Genomic DNA, 24,829 nt, shown 5'->3' on the forward strand with positions numbered 1-24,829 from the left:
CACTCTATCCTGGGCAATAGTGCGAGACTCCGTCTCAAAAAAAAAAAAAAAAGAAAGAAAGAAAAAGGAAAGAAAACATGTACACGTAAAAAATACAAAAAAGATATTTCAGCTTTCATTTAAAAAATATTCAGCCATAAGATCGTATAATAATATAAAACTCACTAATTTATAAATGACAGTTGGATCCAATAGAACAAAGAGGCCTCAAAAATGCATTGTAATCTGAATAACACTTTCAATTAAGCTAACTTCTGACCACAGAGATCTTTAAACATAGAATTCTTTAAAACATCTCATTATCAGGTTTCCTCCAGGACAAACAGTATATATTCCTGGCTTCTCTTTCCCCTCTTTTTTTTTTTTTTTTTTCCCTCTCTAAGAATCATCTCCCAGAAGTTTGCATTTTAAAACGGATAGTTTCGGCCGGGCGCGGTGGCTCAAGCCTGTAATCCCAGCACTTTGGGAGGCCGAGACGGGCAGATCAGGAGGTCAGGAGATGGAGACCATCCTGGCTAACATGGTGAAACCCCGTCTCTACTAAAAAATACAAAAAAACCCCAAAAAAACAAAAAAGAAACTAGCCAGGCAAGGTAGCAGGCGCCTGTAGTCCCAGCTACTCAGGAGGCTGAGCAAGGAGAATGGCGTAAACCTGGGAGGCGGAACTTGCAGTGAGCTGAGATCCAGCCACTGCGCTCCAGCCTGGGCGATAGAGCGAGACTCCGTCTCAAAAAAAAAAAAAAAAAAAAAAAGGGATAGTTTCTTAGGTAATACTAATTAGGGAATGTGTATCTAAAAGGTACAGAGACGTAATGTAAATTTTCACATAAAACAGAGTTTGGGGGACTTATTTGCCTACTAGAGGCCTAGGGTAGTTAGTATTTCAGCTTTTCCTTCTTTTTCTTAAGTGCAGGACAGTACTGATTTCAATGTCCTGATGTTGTACAGCATTTGCTAGCATCCTGAGATGAATAGGTGAGATTTGGAGTTAGTTAGAATAAGTAGGCTTTGAATTGCTTTTAGAGGGCACATCCTAGTTTTGTAAACAATTTGCAAGACATGGAGAGTTGTTTTTAATTCCTCAGAGAGTTTGGGTTGCAGTCTGCATATCAATGGACTGACTTGTTTATCTAATTGTATTATCTTTAACTTGTGTTATCAGGGAAATTTCCAACTGAGATAGAAATAAAAAGACTTCTGTTTCAGCTTTAGTGCTATTTGCCTTTGGAATTTGTTTTTTGTTTTCTTTTGTTTTTTGTTTTTTGAGACAGCATCTCGCTCTGTCACCCAGGCTGGAGTGCAGTGGCATGATCATGACTCACTGCAGCCTCAACCTCTTGAGCTCCAACCATCCTCCCACCTCAGCCTCCCGAGTAGCTGGAACTACAGGTGTGTGCCACTATGCCTGGCTAGTATTGGTATTTTTTGTATAGACAGGGTTTCACCATGCTGCTCAGGCTGGTCTTGAACTCCTGATTTCAAGCAGTCAGCCTGTCTTGGCCTCCCAAAGTGCTGGGATGACAGATATGAGCCATAGTGCCCGGCCTGCAGTGTTTTAATAAATCATTTTTTCCCCCGAATATATAGTTCCATTTATCTTAGGAGAGAAAGAAACAGGCAAATTTCTATAGTTTGGAAGTTTGGATATTTGTCCCCCAAAATCTCATGTTGAAATTTGATTCCCTAATGTTGGAGGTGAGACCTTAATGGGAGGTGTTTGGGTCATGGGGCTGGATCCCTCATGAATGGCCTGGTGCTTTTGTCCTCCTAGTAATGCCTACTTTTTAGTACCTTGTAGCAATGAGTAATGAAGCTAGAAGAGTTGTCCACTAGCCTCCATGAGAGTTCCCCTGAGAGCTCCTTGTTTAAAAGTGCATAACACCTTTTCCTTCTCTCCTGCTTTCCTCTCTCACCATATGATCGTTCCACACGCCTGGTTCCTTTCACCTTCTGCCAGGGGTGGAAGCAGCCGGAAGCCATCAACAGAAACAGATGCTGATGCCATGTTCCTTGTACAGCCTGCAGAACCATGGGCCAAATAAACTTCTTTACAAATGACCCAGCTTCAGGTATTCATTTATAGCAACACAGATAGACTAAGAAACAAATGTAAACTAAAATTCTATACCAAAGTTATATATTACAAGTGACTCAAGACCAAAACTACAACCTTGCATGAGACTAAAACCAAGAAGCCCTTTAAGGCTTTAACCAACGTCTTCAAAGAGGGAGTGTAGAAGATGCAGGCCTTCCAAGAGCCACACCACTCCCAAAAGACAGGTAGAAGGAAGAAAGGCCCAATAACCTGTGTGGCACGAAGAGATGGAAGACAAAAAGAGACAGTAGTCGCTAAGACAAACAGAAAAACAGAAGCTGCCCATGGGGTGTGTTTGGGGGTTTGCTAACAATAAGCCTCTTTATGGCTTAAAACCATAGATGCAAGAATTATATTCCAAAGAGGGTAGGATGAAAAAGATGCAGTTCCCCTCAAGATCCAGTTTCATCCAACCACAGCCTAAGAAAGCAAAGACCCTCATTGTTAACAAGGCAGTGAATGTTAAGACAATTAAGAGAATGTTCCTTGAGAGCTGGAATGGCTGGACAAACATGTTTTAGACTCCTAGCCAGCTGGATAGCTGCTGCTGATACAAATCTGACAATTCGTGCCCCCTGGGACCGGTGGAGACCAGAGAGAAAAACCTTGCTTGTTACAAAAGCCAAGCTCTCAAAACATACAGCAAGATGGAAGGAGAATCTTCTTATGATTTTCCTTTTTATGACAAACCACACCGAAAAAAAAAAAAAAAAAAAGAGACAAGGAAAACAAAGGCCTTTTCTGGGTGGCTAAAGATCAGTCATCAATATGTACCCAAACCAAATCTACAGGAGTCACAAATTCAAAGAACGATTTTTTTTCTTTTTTAAATTTCAACTGTTTTTTTCCTGCCCATCTGAATTTGGAAAGGAAGGAACAAGGAAAAATTTTTACTTTCCCCTCTTGACCAGGCACTACAGGTAGAGACGTGGGAGAGCTGCCTTTGTAAGAATATTCTTTTCCTACCAGCTTCTGCCTGTTCTGTTCTCCCAGGATTGTGTCTGCAGGTCCCAGAGCGAGTGAAGTGGCTCAGAATATCCGCCAACTATGCCAAAATGAAGGGGAGAAAAAATTATTATTTTCCTCAATCCTCATAGGTTGGTAATTGGGACAGACTCCTGTAACAAAAGACAAATTAACAAGAGACAGCAAGTTTATTAACACGTACAATGCACATCCCGAGGCCAAAAAGTAACTCCAAGTAGTGGCTTAAAACTCTGGTTTTTATTATCACCTGCAACAAAGAACAATTCCTTTTAGAGAAGTGATAGGACAAAGGAAAGCAGTCCCAGGCTTCCAAGGGTGGGAAAATGTATGGGGAAGGTACAGGTATGGGGAAGGTACAGGTATGGGGAAGGTAAAGGTATGGGGAAGGTACAGGTATGGGGAAGGTAAAGGTATGGGGAAGGTACAGGTATGGGGAAGGTACAGGTATGGGGAAGGTAAAGGTATGGGGAAGGTAAATGTATGGGGAAGGTAAAGGTATGGGGAAGGTACAGGTATGGGGAAGGTAAAGGTATGGGGAAAGTAAAGAAAGGTATGGGGAAGGTAAAGGTATGGGGAAGGTACAGGTATGGGGAAGGTAAAGGTATGGGGAAGGTACAGGTATGGGGAAGGTACAGGTATGGGGAAGGTAAAGGTATGGGGAAGGTAAATGTATGGGGAAGGTAAAGGTATGGGGAAGGTACAGGTATGGGGAAGGTAAAGGTATGGGGAAAGTAAAGAAAGGTATGGGGAAGGTAAAGGTATGGGGAAGGTACAGGTATGGCGAAGCTAATGGGGCAAAGTCTGCTCGCAGATTCCTCTGGTGCCATCTCTGAGCTGATATGGTTGTAAAGGAGAATTTACATCCTGTTTTTAGGCAGGAACAATGGGGAGGATAGAAAGACCTTTTGTTTTTGTAATTCTCTGTTCTGCTTTTAGGCAAACAGAGGAAAGGTAGAGAGCTCCCCTGTATCCTAATTATCTTCGGTTCTCCCCAGTCCTTCATATTTTAAGGAGACATGTTGTTTTTTTTTTTTTTGCAGTATATATAATAGCTAAATGTAATGTGGTATCCCAGATGGGATCCTAAAACAGAAAAGGTCATCAAGTAAAGCTAAGAAAGTCTGAATGAAATAAGGACTTTAGTTCATAGCAGTGTATCAATATTGGTCTGTTAATTTTAGCAAATGCACTATACTGATGTAAGATATTGCTCTATCTTTGCGGTTTTACTGTAAATCTGAAACTCATAAAAGTGAAGTTTACTAAATATAATAATTCTGCTTACATTCTTATACACATGTATCTTTAAGTGCAGCTGTAGGAAACATTCATTTTAAAAATACTTTTTTAAAAAAATCGATATAATAATTATATGGATTTTTGGGGTACAGGAAAAATTCTTGAAAATGGAATTGTGGGATCCAAAAAAATATGTATTTTAAACTTTGTTGTGCTTTCAAGTTTATTCTGTAAGACTGTTACACAGCTAAGCTTTGCCTCAAGATGTAGAAGGAAGACGCTTTTGTTGATTGCATACTGTGCCTGCTTATCATTTTAAACACTAAAACATGAATTCTGGGCTAGGCATGATGGTTCATGCCTGTAATCCCATGCGTATAATCCCAGTGCTTTGGAAGGCTGAGGTAGGTGTATTGCTTGAGGCCACGAGTACAACCAGCCTTGGCAGCGTAACAAGAACCCCTCCCTACAAAAAATAAAAATAAAAGGTCAGCTGGGCATGGTGGTATACATCTGTAACTGGAGAGACTGAGGCAGAAGGATTGCTTGAGCCTAGGAGTTTGGGGTTACATTGAGCTATAATCATGTCACTCCACTCCAGCCTGGGTAACAGAGTGACACCCTGTCTCAAAAATAATAATAAAATAAATAATATATAAGTAAAATAAAATAAAATATAAAATACAAAATAAAAGAAAATAAAAAATAATAAAATAAAAATATAAAATAAAATGAATAAAATAAGCCCATGAATTCTGAAATTTTTCTGTGGTACCATGAAGCGTACTGCTATATCAAGACCCTTTAGACTTGATTCAATTTCAAATCCTCTGTGGCACAAATTTGCATGTGATTGTGTCTGTGTGTGTGTTATTAGCTTTTTAAATAAATAAGACTTTTTTTTAGAAGTTTAGGTTTACAGAAAATTGAGCCAAAAGTACAGAGAATATTCGCATACCTCTTCACCTTTTCCTACTCTCATTTCTGCTGTTATTAACATCTTGCTTTAATTAATGTACATTTGTTAGAATTGTTGAGCCAGAATTGATACATTATTATTAACTAAAATCCATAATTTACATTAAGGTTCACTTATTGTCTTGTACATTCTATGGGTTTAGACAAGTATATAGCACATGTATTCACCATTACAGTACAGAACCACTGCTCTAAAGATGTCATGTGTTCTACCTGTTCAACCCTTCCTTTTTAACTACAAACCCTTGGCACCCACAGACTTTTTTTTTTTTTTTTTTTTTGAGACAGAGTCTCTCTGTCACCAGGCTGGAGTGCAGTGGCACGATCTTGGCTCACTGCAACTCCACCTCCTGGGTTCAAGTGATTCTCCTGCCTCAGCCTCCCTAGTAGCTGGGACTATAAGCACATGCCACCTCTCCCTGCTAATTTTTGTTTTTTTAGTAGAGATGGGGTTTTACCATGTTGGCCAGGATGGTCTCGATCTCCTGACCTCGTGATCCGCCTGCCTTGGCCTCCCAAAGTGTGGGATTACAGGTGTGAGCCACTGCGTCTAACCTCCCACTGATCTTTTAATTGTCTCCATAGTTTTGCCTTTTGCAGAATGTCATATAAATGGAATCATATGATATGTATGTAGCCTTTTTAGACCCTTTTCACTTAGCAATATACAGTTAAGTTTTTTTCCTTGTCTTTTTTTGTGGCTTCATAGTTTACTTACCACTTCTTTTTTTTTTTTTTTTTTTTTTTGAGACGGAGTCTCGCTCTGTCGCCCGGGCTGGAGTGCAGTGGCCGGATCTCAGCTCACTGCAAGCTCCGCCTCCCGGGTTCACGCCATTCTCCTGCCTCAGCCTCCCGAGTAGCTGGGACTACAGGTGCCCGCCACCTCGCCCGGCTAGTTTTTTGTATTTTTTTTTAGTAGAGACGGGGTTTCACCATGTTAGCCAGGATGGTCTCGATCTCCTGACCTCGTGATCCGCCCGTCTCGGCCTCCCAAAGTGCTGGGATTACAGGCTTGAGCCACCGCGCCCGGCCTACTTACCACTTCTTAACACCGACTACTTCTTAACACCAGATACTGTTCCGTTGTCTGGATGTACCACAGTTTGTTTATCCGTTCACCTATTGAAGAACGTCTTGTTTGTTCCCAAGTTTTGGCAATTAGGAATCAAGTTGTACAAACATTAATGTGGTGGTAGCATATGGAAGGAAGGGAAGTGTTCTGTAGTTCTGTGATTAGATCATAGTTTTATGATTAGCTCTTAGTGACCCCGTGTCCCTAGGATGTGACCTTTACAAGTTCTCAGTTTTGTTTTATTTACCTCTTCGATGAGACAAGAAGGCTAGTGGGGGCTGGCGTTGGGTGTTTGCTTTCCACCAAGTCTGTTAGACCCTGGTAAGATAGTTTCTCTTAAGGACAGACATTGTTTAGAGGAAAAGAATGCTTTGGGCATATTTCATAGAGGCTACCTTATTTTCCTTTTAAAAAAATAGGCTGGGCGCGGTAGCTCACACCTGTAATCCCAGCACTTTAGGAGGCCAAGGTGGGTGGATCATGAGGTCAGGAATTCAAGACCAGCCTGACCAACATGGTGAAACCCCGTCTCTACTAAACATGCCAAAATTACCTGGGCGTGGTGGTGCATGCCTGTAATCCCAGTTACTCAGGAGGCTGAGGCAGAATTGCTTGAACCCGGAAGGCAGAAGTTGCAGTGAGCCAAGATTGCACCACACCACTGCACTCCAGCCTGGGTGACAAAGCGAGACTCTGTCTCAAAAAAAAAAAAAAAAAAAAAAAAAAAAATTAGATACTGGGTTTCGCTATGTTGCCCAGGCCGGCCTCAAACTCCTGAGCTCAAATGATTCTCCTGCCTTGGCCTCCCAAAGTGCTGGATTACAGGTGTGAGCCACTGCACTCTGTCAATAGTGGCTACTTTTCTGTGCCACCTGCCAGAGTAGTAGGGAAAATTTTCACTTTGAGCATCTAGTAGTGATCCTGGAGGTGAAACTCACAAAAGTTTAGGGACCCCCTCTAAGGCTGGGTCCCCCTCGCAATTTTAACACTCAAACTTGTCCAAACTGAGCCTCCAGCTATTCTTTAATTACAGTTTAGGGTTTCCAGTACCAGTTACTGGGTACCGGTTCCCAAGGAGGTTTCTGCTTCTGGGCTACTTCTCTAATAAATTATAATCCTTTCTATCTGCCTTGTGTGTCTCTTCAGTTTTTGGGGATGGTGGTTTGTCCTGTGACTTCAATTATCTGATAGATCTTAGGAAGAGTTGTTGATTTTCAATTTGTTCTTACTTTTTGTTGTGAGGACGGAATGAGGATTTACAAGCTCCTTACATAACAGACCAGAAATCAGATTTATATGTGTATTTTAAAGATACTCAGTTTTCTTCCTTTCTTCTTGGTTAATTTGAAGTCATTAATGTAGTTTGCTGAGAGTACTTCTAAGTATCATTAATTTATTAACACTGAGCTGTGTGTTTTACCATGTAATGAATAAATTTCTGGTTTGCCGTAATTTCTTTTCAGGATGTGAAATCTGTCACCTTTGTTTTTTGATCAGATTTTCTATCAGTGTTTTCCATGGCTTTTCGAATGCTTTAATTAACAAGTAAGGTACAAATGCCTTCTCTTTCTACTCTGTCTATAAGAGGACGACCCATTGGGATGTGTACAGAAGGGAATAATGTCGTAATTGAACACTATCTTTTGTGACTCATGTCCTCATTCCCCATTAGTAAGAGGTATCTCAAAGCTCCCTGAGTATCAAAGATGCAGACTGAATGGATGAGAATCTACATTAGAAGCTCTCATGAGGTCGTGTTTTCTGGTTACATTTGATGGCTATTTAAACCTTCATTTTTATTAAGTATCTTGATACAATATATGATGTAAGAGACTCTTACCATGGGGAGGAGAGTATGTGCTCTTTCATGATTTGATCACGTGAAGACCTAGATCCATTCTTCCTTCTTCCTTTATTTAACACGTTTGTCACATAATCTATATGTCAGACAGGATCCTAGATATCGGAATCTGGAGAGATAAAGATGTAGTCGTTAACCAAGAGGATTATTTCTGATCCAGTGCTTTAGTGCATTGCACACAGTAATGCTCAGTAATGTCTTTTTGGATGAATGACTCTGGGAGTCAGTAGACTGGTGCTTCCACTACCATTCTGTATTGTGGGATTTGATTTCTCTATGCATTTGTGTCTCTGTTTGTAAAATGAGGATGTTAATATTTGGATTGTTTTGCCCCACAGATTTATATGAACATATTCAACATGTTGAATTCATTTATTCAACATAGGCATGGACTCTGGTATTCATTTAAGTGTAAGACATATATAGCAGTGAATTGGGTGGGAAGAACGACAGGAAAACAGACCTGTGCACAGATAATTTATAATGTTATATGTAGATGCTCTAATAGAGCTATATGAACAGTGTACTCTGATGATGTATTAAGATAAAACTGCTGATTTTGCATGAAGTATATGGGGAAGGCTTCTTAGAAGAAGTAACAGTTGAATTGCATTGAAAAAGAGGAGATAGGAAAGATGGGGTAGGGAAAGCCTTTGCAGGCAGAGGGAAAAACATTTGCAAAGGTACCTAAGAATGAAAGGTGTTGGGTTTAGGGAAGCACTGGGACTTGGGGTGTGGCCGTTGAGGTTGAATAGTGAGCAGTAGAGTGGGATTCCAGGCAGTAAAGATAAGGTGGTTGGAAGTTTCTAAACATGAAATAACCAGCTTGCTTTTTTAACTAACTGCTATGTAAAGAATGCCCTTGGGATAGAAGGAAACTAGAACTAGATAGGAGGGTTTTGTCATTATTGAGTGTCTAAGTTAGGGCAGAGATAACAGCTTCAGAGGAAGGGCAGATTGCAGAGATATTTTTTAGAGGTTTGAGCAGTTTGATGATCCTTTGGAGGGAGAAAAAAGTGGGAACTCAAGGGTGATCCTGCAGGTACTATCTTGAGAACTAGGTAGGTAGATGATGACACCAATGACAGAAGACCTTTCATACAGGGAGTAGGGAAGGGAAATTGATGAACTCACTTTCTAAAAGTTGAGTTTGAGATGCTTGTAGAGCCTCTTGACAGAGCAGCCCAGAACTGCCGGTAGAGCTGTCTGCTGTGTTGGAAATGTTCTGTGTCCACTGTCCGTTATGGCACTAACTAGCCACATGTGGCTATCGAGCACTTGAAATATAACTTCTGCAACTGAAGAACTGAATTTTATATTTTCTTTAGTTTCAATCAATTAAAATTTAAATAGCTGCTTGTGGCTAATGGCTACCATTTTGGACCACACAGATCTGATAAGTATTGGTTGGAAATACTGGTCTGGAAAGAGTGCTAGAGGTAGAGTGATTAGCCTCCGTGTGACTGGGAGGTTTCCTAGGATGCTGAACTTTCAGTGCTAAAACTGACAAAATCCCAGACAAAGCATGATTCTTATTAACCCTAGCTAGAGGTGTTACTGGCTTGTAGTTATGAACTTTAGTTGTCACATTCCTGAAACAACTAAGTCTGCTCAGCTGCCTGTTGGGCTGGCTATGTCATGATTTGCAGCTTGGAAAGAAAACTTTTCTTGGCATTGAGGAGTTAGAAAATAGAAAACCAGCATGATTCTTGAAACACATGCTCTGCTTGCTATTCTCCTTGTTTCCTCCACCGTCTTCCTTTTTCTTCCATTCTATATTGTTATGTTACAGTCCACTTTGGCTGTACATTGGAATTACCTGGGGCTCTCACTTCCAAATGTATATGTGTGTGGGTGAGTGTGTGTGTGTGTGTATGTATGTATGTATGTGTCTGTCTATCCATCTATCTATCTATCTATTTGGATGCCCAGGATCTACCCCAGAATAGTTAAATCAGAATCTTGAAGCAGGAGGGGCAAGGCATCTATATGATTTCAAAGCCCCCCAGGTGATTTCAGTGTGTAGCCAGGATTGGCAAGTACAGCTCTCAGAAATGCTTTTACTTCTTTGCCACCTTTCTTTACCGCAACACATTGTTTGCAGTTGATCTTTAACCCCCTTTCCACTCCCTTTATTTGGGGGAGGATAGAAGTACCCTGGAAATTTTTCCTGTCTGCCATGCAGAACAAAAGTAAGCCTGAGGCTGAGGGCATTAGGGAATAGCCTAACTTCTTTTGTTGTAAACACAGGATTTGATACACTTTCCTGTATCAGTAATAATAACCATGGCTAACATGTTTTGAACAGTTAATATGCCCAAATACTCTTACATATGTTAACTCATTTACTCTTAGTAACAACACCATGAGAGATGTGTAATTATTATTCCTATTTTCCAGATGAGGCACCTGAGAGTCAGAGAGATTAACTGATTTGCCCAAGGTCCCCTAGCCAGTAAGTGCTCAGGCTGTCATTAGGATGCGCTTTTTAATTACTGTCCTATATAACCTTATAGTACAGTGAAATATACTGTACCTGTAAATGTGAGAGATGAAGTCTTCTTGAGCTCTCAAGCTGCAGGTATCTTTCATATGCCGAGAATTGGTTAGATTCATCTGTGTTTTTTTGTTTTTTGTTTTTTTTGTTTTTTTTGGAGACAGAGTCTTGCTTTGTTACCCAGGCTGGAGAGCAGTGTTATGATCTCGGCTCACTGCAACCTCCACCTCCTGGGTTCAAGTGATCCTCCCACCTCAAGCCTCCTGAGTAGCTAGGATTACAGGCATGTGCTGCCACACCTGGCTAATTTTTTTTGTATTTTTAGTATAGATGCAGTTTCACCATGTTGTCCAGGCAGGTTTTGAACTCCTGACCTCAAGTGATTCCCCCGATCTTGGCCTCCCAAAGTGTTGGGATTACAGACGTGAGCCACCGTACCTGACCAGATTAATCTCTTTAGCATTGGCGAGTTCAGGATTTGGAGGATGTCTCTTCTGGAATCACTTGAGCTGTACAAGCTTAGTTTTTAAAATTTTCAGACTGCAAGCCAGTTCTGAAACAAGAAGGCAGCTTTCTCTGCGACCCCGTAACATGGCCAAAGAAGAAGCTGAATAATATAGATCACTTCAGTTTTTGCCAGTTTTGCTGAGGTTAGGGTTAGGGGTCTGCTATGATACATACGTGTGTGTATGTGCGTGCATGTCTGTACGTGTTGTTTATGGTAGTGAGCTTGGTTTTATTAGCAAGGGTTGAATTCTTCTCATACTCTTCTTTCCTTATACCTTACTTTAAAGTTGTACATAGTCACAAGAAAGCATATTTTCTGTGATTTTTATTAAAATATGATAGTTCAAAGATTCTTAATTAATTCTTTTCATAAATACCCAGTAATTGGGAGCCTACAATGTTTCATCTGGGTTCTATTGGCAGTATAATGGAAGAATAGTGTTGGTATTTTAAAAAAGACTTCAACACTATTATCTGATGTTTTACATAGAAAAAGTTTCTTAATGTCAGTATGAGATCATTGAGGATCATGGTTTTTTTTTTTTTCATTTTCTTTTCTTTTCTTTTTTTTTTGGAGACAGGGTCTTGCTCTGTTGCCCAGGCTGGAATTAAGATTCTTAATTAATTCTTTTCATAAATACCCAGTAATTGGGAGCCTACAATGTTTCATCTGGGTTCTGTTGGCAGTATAATGGAAGAATAGTATTGGTATTTTAAAAAAGACTTCAAAACCATTATCTGATGTTTTAAATAGAAAAGATTTCTTAATGTCAATATGAGATCATTGAGGATCATGGTTTTTTATTTCTTTTTCTTTTCATTTTTATTTTTTTTTTGGAGACGGAGTCTTGCTCTGTTGCCCAGGCTGGAATACAGTGGTGCAATCTTGGCTCACTGCAACCTCTGCCTCCTGGGATCAAGTGATTCTCCTACCTTAGCCTCCCGAGTAGCTGGGATTACAGGTGCGCACTACCATGCCCAGCTAATTTTTTTGTATTTTCAGTAGAGACGGTGTTTCACCATGTTGGTCAGGCTGGTCTCGAACTCCTGACCTGATGATCTGCCCGCCTCAGCCTCCCAAAGTGCAGGCATTACAGGCATGAGCCACTGCACCCAGCTGAGATCATGATTTTATAAGCCTTTATTGTTCATTCTCTATGTCTGTAAAGCAGTTTACCAATAATAGAACATTAAATCAACTTTGGTTTTCAACTTCATCTACAGATACTTTTAAATGTCAAGTAACCTAAAATCAAAGTCTCTTAATAGAATACTTATATATCTATTTTTTGAAACAATTTAAGATATAGTAATAAGATATGGGATCATGCCCATAGACTACCCAGTGGTGGTGTAAGTGAATATTTTTAGAAGTTATTACTTAGTTCTTGTTTCTTTGTGTTAAAAAGGTGAGGACACGTTTCATTGGTTTTTCACCTCCAAAGACGATTTAGTTTATACTTAGCTCTTGGGGTATGTGTGATAGGGCTGACGAAGAGCTGGTGTTCAGAGAGCTTCATTCTAGGTCAGTCAAATCTTTTTCTGTTGAAAATGTGTTTTTTTTTTTTATGTTTATTTATGTATTTATTTATTTATTTATTTATTTTGAGATGGAGTCTTGTTCTGTCGCCCAGTCTGGAGTGCAGTGGCCGGATCTCAGCTCACTGCAAGCTCCGCCTCCCGGGTTTACGCCATTCTCCTGCCTCAGCCTCCCGAGTATCTGGGACTACAGGCGCCCACCACCTCGCCCGGCTAGTTTTTTTTTTTTTTTTGTATTTTTTAGTAGAGACGGGGTTTCACCGTGTTAGCCAGGATGGTCTCGATCTCCTGACCTCGTGATCCGCCCGTCTCGGCCTCCCAAAGTGCTGGGATTACAGGCTTGAGCCACCGCGCCCGGCCTGTTTTTTTTTTTTTGAGATACAGTCTTGCTCTGTTGCCAGGTTGGAGTGTGCAGTGGTGCGTTCTTGGCTCACTGCAACCTCTGCTTCCCAGGTTTACATGATTCTCCTGCCTCAGCCTCCTAAGTATCTGGGACTACAGGCAAGTGCTACCACGCCCGGCTAATTTTTGTACTTTTAGTAGAGGCAAGGTTTTGCCATGTTATCTAGGCTAGTCTTGAACTCCTGACCTCAAGTGATCTGTCCTCCTTGGCCTCCCCAAGTGTTGAGATTACAGGCGTGAGCCACCACGCCCAGACTGTAAATGTAATTATTTTCAGAAGAACTATATCTTTCCATGTACACATTCACCTGTTTTATGGACTAATTTTCAAGGATTCTTTTGGGATGTCGCTTCAATAAAATTGTCCATTAATTCTTGTTTAAGTGGTTCTGGTATACTAATAAAACTTCTGGACATTGGTGGTATAATGTCATAAATATTCATCAATTTGAATTTGGATTTTAGGACTTTGGTGCCACCATCACAGTAGCCATTTTGAACCCTTTCGATCACCATAGGAGAAAACAAGGCATGTGCTTTACCATGTTAAATGTCTGTTTCTGGGGTGTTCTTTGCCCTAGTGGTTAGAATTGTACATTTCTGAAATTAAGGACCAGATTATCTGGGATGTTCTTGCAGCCACTGGCTTCAGATTTTTTATTTGTTTCTAGATTGTTCATAGAAATAGGAAGCTCTGTTTTTTTTTCTTAAAAGAAAAACGGAGGGTTTTTTTTTTTGGTAGATAAATCCATAAAGACAAAAGTTCAAATTGTGACCAGCCAGGGCAAAATAGCAAGACCCCATCTCTACAAGAAATTTAAAAATTTAGCTGGGCATGGTAGCATGTACCTGTAGTTCCAGCTGCTCAAGAGGCTGAGGTGGGAGGATTGTTTTGAGCCCAGGAGTTCGAAACTGCAGTGAGCTATGATGGTGCCACTGCACTCCAGCCTAAGTGACAGAATAAGACCCTGTCTGTTAAAAAAAGAAAATCAACCTGATGATTCACTGACTTTCTCGTGCCAGTCAAGGTGCCGGCCCTGGGGTGAGCCACAGTTTTAGACTTATTTCAGATGTTCTGCTCTGTCATTGATCTTAGGCCATTCTTTTTCTTCTCACCTAATGTGTTCAAAACTTTATATTCTCAACTGTAGGGATACCTAAAAATGGTGCTTTGATTAAAGATGAATGTGGGGATTTAGGGTTTTTTTTTTTTTTTTTGGTCAATAAAATATTTTAAGTACACAACTGTCCCCCCTACGTAGTGGATAATATTTCCAAACAGTTTAACATATCTTCCCCATTTAGTGAAATGAGTCTGAATTTCTGGTTGTGACTGACAGTCTTATCTGAAAATAGTTCTTAGCTGAATTCTTCATAGATTTTTTGCTTTGTGAATAAAGCAGACGTGTGACATTGAGTCAAGTGTGCAAACCTACTCTACTTTCTACAGGCGGATTTTCTAAATAGACCTCTGATTATAGTACCACAGACTAATAGTGCTAGGAGGAACTTCAGGGAACACCTGCCCGAATGCTTTCACAGGACCAAGTGCTGAGCATCAGAAAGGAGAAATCGCTTGTCATATGTCACCTCTCCTGGCTGGTGGGTGTTTCTAATGACCTAGGGAGAACTACCTGGCTCGTGGGTGTTCCTAATGACCTAGGGAGAACTGAAATTTAATTTGGTGGGCTCACATCTGCTTTTTCTTCCTTACTGTTAAAAGCAGAAGCCCAGCCAGGTTTGGTGGCTCATGTCTGTAATCACACTTTGCGAGGCCAAGGCAGGAGGATCGCTTGAGCCCAGGAGTTTTGAGACCAGCCTGAGCAACATAGTGAGACCCTGTCTCTACAGAATAAAAAAATAAAAGCAGAAGCCCCTTTTCTGCTGCCTCTTCTCCACTCTACCTCAACCTAGTAAGAAGACAGTAGGGGTTAGGTGGATTCCCCAGGTTTCCCCGCAGTAAACTTTTGACAGTGTTGTAATGTTGCTTTCCTTTTTTCTTTTAGCAATAGGCGAATATGAAGACCTTAGAGCAGAGAACCAGAAAACAAAGGAGAAGGTTTGTACTTTACCCTTTTTTCCCCCCTTTCTTACATGTGTAAAAGCCTAGGCGGCATAGTGCATTGTTCAGTCACCAATTTCAGTTAAATGTGAATGAGGGTTGTTTTTTTTTCTTTTCTTCCCTTTTCTCTTGCATGTGTGGTTCAAGCTAATACCAACTCCAGGCTCCAGATGGTAAAGAATAGCAGGCATGCCACAGTGGGTGCAGCTCTGGGAGATTAACTACATGGCTAAATGTGCAGCAAGGCACCAGGCCAAGCAACTCAAGTCCCCAGGAATCGTACTTTTCCCCTAACAGTCAGATTTGGGATTCTGTCAGTGGAATTGAACGCTTGATACATGTATTTTGGGACCTAGACACATTGGATCCTGGAGAAAACTCTTTGTAATTAGTCATTGGTGTTTTGCCCCAATACCTCCATAAATCTTTGTATGTCTGCTGCTTCTGTTTATATGAATAATACACCGGAAGTTGAGAAGCATCCACTTCAGGTGGGGAAGTCTGGTGAATATTTTCAGAGGCTCTGTCAGTTTTGTTTTAACTGTTAAATAATTGAATTCTACTTACCTTACAAAATGTATCCTTCTTATCACTGAAAATATCTTAAGGTTTGTGAATGCTTGCTAATATATATAGCTAATAAAAAATACATATATATATGTTTTTTTTTCCTTGTACATTTAGGGAGCGGACAAATGGAAGAACAGGCTAAGGTCAGAAACATAGAGGGACTGAATAGCAAATGAAAAATAGAGATGAAGCCAACTGCCTATTTTTGGTTTTAGATGCAAACAAAATTTACTTTAAAAAATTACTTTGTTGGGTAGGCCAAATATTTCAGAACATAATATCCCTGGTTGAAAATTAGTAAAACAGGTTCTTAGTTGATATTAAGGAAGAAGATAGCCATCACTGCTATAAATTTTGAAACCTCATTTTAAAATTTCCGAGTAAGAGCTATAATAAAAACTGGCAGCAAGCTAAATACTTGTAAAATGTATGAGATATTTGGGATTCCTTATTGGGCTCTGTAGAATTATATTTAACTTTTTCACTATTAATTTGCCACCTATATAGCTGTAGTATGGTTGGTGATATTAATATTAAGTACTCTAGTTCAAAGCAGATTATAATGGATTTTTAGATCATTATTTTTCGCCAGTTTTAAGGCTCCTTTGCTCATTTGTAACTAAATCCTTGTTCTGTGAAATCCTAAGTTTCTTCTCTTGCCTTCATCAGGTCATTCAGGGAATGATAGGTAGAGGTGATAAAAACATCCATGTTAGAAGGGGCTGGTACATACATACATAATATGGTAAGAAGCACTTTGGGAGGCTGAGGTGGGAGGATCACTTGAGACCAGGAATTCAAGAGCAGCCTGGGCAACATAGTGAGACCCCCATCTTTACAAAAAAGTTAAAAAATTAATCAGGCATGGTGGCATGCACCTGTAGTCCCAGCTACTTGGGAGGTTGAGGCAGGAGGATCCCTTGAGCCCTAAAGGTTGAAGCTGCTGTGAGCCATGATTGCACCACTGTGTTCCAGCCTGGGCAACAGAGTGAGATCTTGTCTCAAAACACGCACACACACACACACACACACAGCAGCAGAGTGAGATCTTGTCTCAAAACACACACACACACACACACACACAGAGAATAAGAAAGTCATTGAAAATAGTAGTTTGGCAAGATTTCTAATTCCAGCCCTATAACCGTGCAAAATCACAAATGTCCTGAGGACATAAACAGGTAAGGAGGTTGTTCTTAGATCCTGGGCTCCTGATGCCCCAAAATTCCAAAGTAAACCTAGTGGGTAATGCTTAGGCTGGATAACTTGAGCATCTTGCTCTAAGATACTCAGCTGTTTTCCAGCTCTAGGAGAACAAAGAGGCTGAGATGGTGTCAGTCATTGAGTCTCTTTCATAGCTGCTTCTGACCCACAGGAAGAACAAAGCAAGTTGGAGGGGTTAAGTCAGGAGCACTCTTTGACTTAACCTACAAGGTAAGAGGAGGGAAAACAAACAGGTGTCTTCATAAAATAGAGAAAGAAGGATGATAGAAGCAAATGAATAATGTAAGAGGAAGAAGATTAAATTTTTTATTTATTCTTCTTTAATCCTTGCTTACATGTAGACCTAGCAGTGCCCTAAAAATACATAGTAGATGCTCTGTAAACATCTATTGTTGCTGGAGATGATGGTTGTTTAACTGACAGCCACTTTCTGCAGTGAGGTTTTAAGTGAATCATCCGTTAGGCAAGTGGAATTGTAGGTAAAATGCATTTGGTAAAAGGAGGATTATAAATTACCTCAGCCCATTAACTGTTTACATGTTTCTCTGCATAGAGTATGGTCTAATACTTTCATGACATCTGTAGGCATTATTGACCTGCTTCTGTTGTAATTCTTTAAAAATAACTATTAACAGCAACGGGAAGAAAAGAAATGAAAGCAATATGGAATGCTGTGTGGTTGGGTAAAACAAAGTAGAGTGGTTTTAAGTTCACTGCACTCTGTTTATCTTCTGTTAAAAGACTAGCTTGCTTATTACTGCAGATTTTTCCTCAAAAAGGGGGGGCTGTATTACAAAGGAGGGAAGCATATAATAAAAGCCTTTTATAGAGTGTAGAATGAGTAAAAGCAGCTTTAGTTCCGGAGGTGGTAAATGGAGAACAGCATTTTCTCTGGGAAAGCACTCTCTTGTGCCTGGCTGGGTGAGCTTTGTCCAGTTGACATCAGCAAATACATATGGCCGTCCTTTCATTCGTGGCCCCAAACCAGAGTGCAGTTAAATTGTTCAGGGACAGCAAATTAAAGTAAGACTCCTTTTGCCATGGTTAATTTGATGTAGGGAAATTTAGAATGAACAGAGGAAGCAAAAAATAAATAAATAAATTGGAAAAGGTATTTTTCCCTTCCACACGTCTACTATCTTTGTCACCAGGCCATGAACCTTATCAATGGGAAGAGGTTGTGGATGTGATTCCTTTAGTAAGATCTTTTCCTGCCCTGTTTGGAGTCTCTTGTGTTGGGACAAGTGGTCTGACATGGTGTTCTTCAGGGAAAGCAGTTGTTCAGAGGCTGCATGGAGTAAGAAGCTGCTATAGGACATCCATGCTCTCTCATAGTCCCTGTCTCATGCTCCAAACAGCAGTGTGTCTGCTGCATTTCACAGAGGAGAGAACAGTACCACAGGGTTTGAGTGAGTTTCCCATTGTTACACAGATAATGGCAGAGTCTAGATTCAAACATGGGTCTTCTGAGCAAGATGTTCTTTTAGAAGCAGGTGAACAGTGGGAGCTTATTGACTCTTCTTCCACCAAGGTCTTAACTTTATTCTAATTCTGTATTGTTAGTGCGTGAGTTTTCCACAGCAAATTATCAGACTTGATCCTTTTCTGGGTCATTTGTCTTTACCAACTATTGGTTTGTGTTGAAAAACTGAAAGTTGAATATAAATACCAAGTCAATCTTATGTCAAAACATTCACATATGTGTGTATATATGTATGTGTGTACTTGTATATATACGTATAGATTCTGGCATAATGCATCCCAAGGATAAAAGCAGGAAATTTGGGATGGGGGAATGGACCAGTGTTTTAATGGATCTTTTCTCTTTTTTTGCCATTCTTCCATTTTAGGGAAACTGCTGACTCTTTTATGTTTTTTATCAGTGACTTTGAGGATGGAGTCAATCTGCTTGACTTTATAAGGAAAGTTCTTTTGAAGGGAAAACTTTTTATTGAATGCCTTCTGAGTACTGAGTTATAAAGAAAAATATATGAAGGTCCTACTCTTGAGTAAAACCACTCTAATGAGGACCCCAAGTAAGTTGACAAGTAACCACGATCAATTATGCTGCTCTGAGTGATTGCCTAGAGCGTGGCTGGGCAATGGACAAAGAACAAAAAGACAAGGTTCCTACTCTTTTCCATGTGATAAACTTTTACTAGTCTTGAATGCTTGGCTTAATAAATGTCACTTAGGTTTTTCAAAGTCTTCTCTCTCTCACAACAGAATTTATTGCCTTTTTGGTAATAAGACATCTGCATATTTCTTTATGTATGTATCACATTTATCAAGCAAAATTTATTATTTTCAAAATATTAGAGTATAAGCAAATGGTGTGCGTTGCCTTAAAATGTAAACACTATGAATTTTTTCTTAACATCAAGATGAACGGGGATTATGGCAGTAGTGCTACTAGCTACTTTCCATTATTTTTTGCCCATTTTCTAAATGGACTTAGCAGGATGTGAAAAAGTAAGAGCCTATCATACTGAGGTGAACAACTCTTCAAATTTATATTTTTGGGGTATGGAAAAATAGATGACTGTATATTTTGCAGTCAACCAAATAAAATGGTTTACTTTGCTTGTGTAGCAATCACCATATTCAAATGTTAGTCATGCCTCCACAATTGAAGGGCATTCTCTTATGACTCACTCAGGATCTTTGTCATAATCGTGTGGGTTTTTTTCCTATATGGGGGGAAAAGCGTCATTGAGCTTTGAATGGAATAGCTTTCACGTTTCTCAGAGTGGTGGGGGTGGGGCTGTGTGTGGAGAGTGCATAAAAAGAAGGAAATCTGTATAATAGAAGAATGTCTGCCTTTAAATAGTAAGTATTTATGTTTAGTATTATGTTCTGAGATCAAGTTTTGAAATGCATAAATGTTTAAGTGGCTGATTAGAAGTCGTTTGGGTGAGCTACTGTAACAGTGCATCAGGCGGTTCTGTCAGCTTGCCAGGAACAATGAATGAAAAGAGAATGAGACAGACACTTTCCAAGACTTACGTTTCAGGAAGCAGGATATATGATACTGTTTGCATCTTGGCTCAGTTGTCTATTGTTGAAATTTCTTCCTCTTGTGTAATATTCAGAGATGAAGGTCCCAAAGTATTTTATTTAAAAAAAAATCAATAAAGAAGCCACTTTAAAGAGCAAGATATGCATCCATTATGCTAACTGTTCATGCATAATACATCCACATACATGCAGTTTCTTTGAGACAGAGTGGCAAGTGGTTGTGCCAGAGAAAAAGTAATTACTTAGCAGTTTGAAAGTGAAAATGAGTCTCTTATTAACAGCAATCTATCTAGAAACAAAGAGCAAGGATCTCTGTTCTGATGACATGTGTTTCCATCTAACACACAATACCTAGAATTTGGGGAATGCTGCAAGACAGCTTTGAGGGCAGCTACCACTTCTTTTTTGCCTGTGAAAATTGGAGGGAAAGAACTTTGAATTGGAAGAAAGAAGAACACCAAAAGAGAAAGAGAGTGAAAGGAATTCCATCCTAGTGGGAATGATTTAATGTGTCGTATTCTTTACGGATAAGAGTGTAGAAATCCAGAAAGCACAGTGCTAGCCAGACTTACACAGGTGGAGCAGTAGAATCGTTGATTACTATTAAAAATGAATTGATAGTCCTTTCACTGTATGCCGAGGACTCTAAAACAGGTAAACAGGTAAATTACACACAGTTCTGATGCTGGGCATGTTTAAATCTTTAACTGTTGTAACTGGACATTAATTAACTTCAAGAAAAATGGTGTCGCGTTAAACTTCTTCAGATTTAGTGGCGTTGTAGCCTCTGCTGTACGTTCCTTAGGAAATGGGTACGTACTTTGTTCAGTTCTGGTTTGGCAGTATTTCTCACATTATATCGGGCGTCCTTATGAATTGCTTACTTCATTTGTTGATCTTTCGTGGTAGATCATAAGTTTTTGTGAGAACACATTGTCTATTGTGTTCATGTATTGTGCCCAGTGTTTAACATGGTGGCTGGGCTGTGTGAGGCTGTATAAATTTGTTCAGTTCTCAGAGGAAGGAAATAATGACATTCAATGATTATAGTAGATACTTGCTTAAAAGTCTGATTCAGTCAACTGTAATGTACTTGCCTACATATAGCTTGTCCCCTATCTTGGTATTGTGCATATGCGGTGCATATATGCACTTCTTGGGCCCCGAACTGCCCTATGTATAGGCTAGCAACCTCTGATGCATTTGTGCACCAGGAAGACAAGCATGAATATTTATGTTAGTGGAAGTTAGATACAATTCAGAATGTTGAGGTTTTTCTTGGGTAACATATACGTACAACAGAATATAAAGATGTCTTGGTGTCTATATCAGTTATCTGTACTTCTGCTGAGCCCTTTGAAGCAGACATTTTAATGTTGATGGTAGTTGGATGAATATGTGAGAGAGGGATGAATAACTGAGCTGCCCATTTTGGGGAGTGGGTGGTGCGAGGAAGATACTAATTCACACTGGAAAGGGTATTTATCTGCAAGTCAGTCTGCCAATCCTCAGAAATCCTGGTTTAATTTCAGAAGCCAGGTATCTGCCTGGATGAGGTTCAAGGAAGAGATCTGGAAAATAACCAAGGCTTCTTTTTTTTTTTTTTTTTTTTTTTCAGACGGAGTCTGGCTCTGTCTCCCAGGCTGGAGTGCAGTGGCCGGATCTCAGCTCACTGCAAGCTCCACCTCCCGGGTTTACGCCATTCTCCTGCCTCAGCCTCCTAAGTAGCTGGGACTACAGGCGCCCGCCACCTCGCCCGGCTAGTTTTTGTATTTTTTAGTAGAGATGGGGTTTCACCGTGTTAGCCAGGATGGTCTCGATCTCCTGACCTTGTGATCCGCCCGTCTCGGCCTCCCAAAGTGCTGGGATTACAGGCTTGAGCCACCGCGCCCGGCCCCAAGGCTTCTAATATTAAGGGCTTTCAAAACCAGCAAGGCCAACCTCCGGTCAAGTCATCCCTTCATAAAGAGCCAAATAGAGACTCTAGAGTAGATGTAATGTTATCCAGCTTGCTTACATGAGCCAGCAGTTGTGCCACTGGGTTCTACCCCAGCCTTGAGCTGCAGAGAATCGTTGGGCATCATAATTAAGTGATGTAGGCCCAAGAACATCTGTTGCTATTGCAAAGTCTTCATGAGCAATTCTCACACAAAAAGAAGCAGTTTTTACAAATGGTGCAGCTGCGTGAACAGGGTAGAGGAAGGGGTGGGATGGGTGAGGGGCTTCTGTGTGGTGTAAAGATGAAACATTCTTCCAAAAAGGCCCGTAATCCTGGCTGACTTCCCTCTGTTGGTAGAATGAGAGAAAATTTGCAAGATTCTTTTCTGGGTTCACCTAAAAAGACGAAATAAGTGGGTGTTTGGATTTCTGCTTTTAGTAAATGCGTACATCCTCCATATTTTGCTCAGTTCTGGTTCAGAATAAGTAAGCTGCATTTGCAGCATGTGTAGACTCTCCCCACCCCCAACTCACACCCCTTTCAGCATAACAGATGGTAAATTCTGTGGCTGCCAGTTCTAGCATAATGTGGTTGCAGAAAATAGAAAGCAAAGCAACATGAAGACCCCTGATAGAACACAGCTGGGGATGGGAGACAGCTTGTGAATCTGCTGATGATAACCATAGGATTAGTGTGAACACATAGAGCTGGACTATAGAAATGGGCTACCTGCATGTTGGAATAAAACTGATGTTGAGACCTGTTATTATCCTGAGCTTGTCTCCCTGGGCCTTAATAGCAGAGAGCATGGACCTAATGTGTTTCTTCTGGGCAACTAGTACAAGCCTACCTAAAATTGTCATGCATCGCATTAGTGGTTGTGTATGATGTCAACTGGTGGCCTTTTTCAGATTTGACTAGATAGAGCACCATTCCTGTTTAATGCTTTTTGTCATTCAAAGTCTCACTAAAAACTCTGGCTGTTTGACTGAAGCAAGAATTGAATAAACCTCTAATTCCTTTAGGTAGAGCTTTGAGAGCTATATAGAGGGAACCAAGTGACATTAAGTCGGGAGCAACACTCCCAAGTACCAGATTTTACATGGAGACAGTTTTTTACAAGACATCTCACATTTTTCAGATATGCCAGATTAAGAAACATTAAATTAATTTGAAAGTAAAGCACCAGGTATATTTCACTTGGCAATCATGACTCAGGAGTTTGAGCCTAGTCGGAAACTAGGTTTCTTTTTGTGCCTTATGCTATACTGTGCATTGTTGGAGGAAGGTAGACAGACTGGTAGGCGTGGTGGGGAAGTCCAGAGCAAACAGAAGCCCATTCTAGAAAATGACAGGAACATTCCTGAAACCGCTGGCCAGACGTCTCCTATCATTAAGGGTTACAATGTCTAATGTAGTCCCCTTGGGTTGAGGAAGGAGCTAAGAAAAGCCTATATGCGAATTTAGAACTCTACTATTTAGAATTTTAAACACCAAAAAATCATAAATGTTGTTGGTTTAAGCTGGAACTACAGACTGTGTTAGACAGAATTATTATTATTTTTTACAGAGGATGGGGTTGCCACAGGAAAACCTTAATCAAAGAAATGCCTTCTCCTTTAGGAAATAAGTTAGGTCCAGCCTAATTCATTTTGACTGGATGGGGGATCCTGAGTCAGGATTTAGTAACCAGATTTGCTAATTTAACACTGTGTACTTGCGTCATGTTCTCTTGCCAGAATACATTTACCCATATGAGCAGGGACAGTGTGACATTTCAGTGGTTCTTTAGCGACTAAAGGGGAAAACTGAACTGCAAGCTTCTTACTTTGTTATTTTTAAAATATTTTGAAAGAAGAGAAAAGGGCAGAGGATAGTATAACAAATACCCATTGCACAGAACTGTTACTTCTCTTGAAATTCAAAAACAAGGAATGCAGCAGATACAACTGAAAGTTCTCACCATTTCTCATCCCATTCCCCTCCCTGTCTCCTAAGAGACAACTACTGTCATAAATGTTATATATTTCTTCTCATTTCATTTTTTTTTTTTTTTTTTTGAGACAGAGTCTCGCTCTGTTGCCCAGACTGGAGTGCACTGGCATGATCTTGGCTGACTGCAAGCTCCGCCTCCCAGGTTCACGCCATTCTCCTGCCTCAACCTCCTGAGTAGCTGGGACTACAGGTGCCCGCCACCACGCCCGGCTAATTTTTTGTATTTGTAGTAGAGACGGGGTTTCACTGTGTTAGCCAGGATGGTCTCAATCTCCTGACCTCGTGATCTGCCCGCCTCTGCCTCCCAAAGTGCTGGGATTACAGGCATGAGTCACTGCACCTGGCCTCATTTCATATTTTTATATATACTAGATGTATCATAAAACATATATAAATATATGAGATGCTTTTGTGCTTGTAAGATATTATTTGATATATCTGATATATCTTCTGCAACTCATTCAAAATGATTTTTTTGTTGTTGTTTTTGTTTTTTTTTAGACAGAGTCTCGCTCTGTCATCAGGCTGGAGTGCAGTGTCGTGATCTTGGCTCACTGCCACCTCTGCCTTATGGGTTCAAGTGATTCTCCTGCCTCATGCCTCAGCCTCCCGAGTAGCTGGGACTACAGGCGTGCGCCACCACGCCCAGCTAATTTTTGTATTTTTAGTAGATATGGGGTTTCACCATGTTGGCAAAGATGGTCTCGATCTCTTGACCTCATGATTGCCTGCCTCAGCCTCCCAAAGTGCTGGGATTACAGGCTTGAGCCACTGCGCCCAGCCAACATGATGGTTTTTAACATATATGTTGATACATATGGCTTTATTCATTCATTTTCACTGC

General features: G+C 40.3%; 1 protein-coding gene across 2 annotated transcripts in view; it reads left to right on the plus strand.

Annotated features, from left to right (window-relative positions):
- SHTN1 (shootin 1) overlaps positions 1-24,829 on the plus strand; it is a 123,162-nt gene that overhangs the window by 13,503 nt on the left and 84,830 nt on the right. For both annotated transcript variants that reach the window (XM_033181585.1, XM_033181586.1), the window contains exon 2: positions 15,184-15,236. In XM_033181585.1, the coding sequence (XP_033037476.1) occupies positions 15,184-15,236 (53 nt within the window). The remainder of the gene's footprint in view (positions 1-15,183; positions 15,237-24,829) is intronic.

The sequence above is a fragment of the Trachypithecus francoisi genome, unplaced genomic scaffold (assembly GCF_009764315.1).
Source record: "Trachypithecus francoisi isolate TF-2019V2 unplaced genomic scaffold, Tfra_2.0 Contig01579, whole genome shotgun sequence".
Classification (NCBI taxonomy): domain Eukaryota; kingdom Metazoa; phylum Chordata; class Mammalia; order Primates; family Cercopithecidae; genus Trachypithecus; species Trachypithecus francoisi.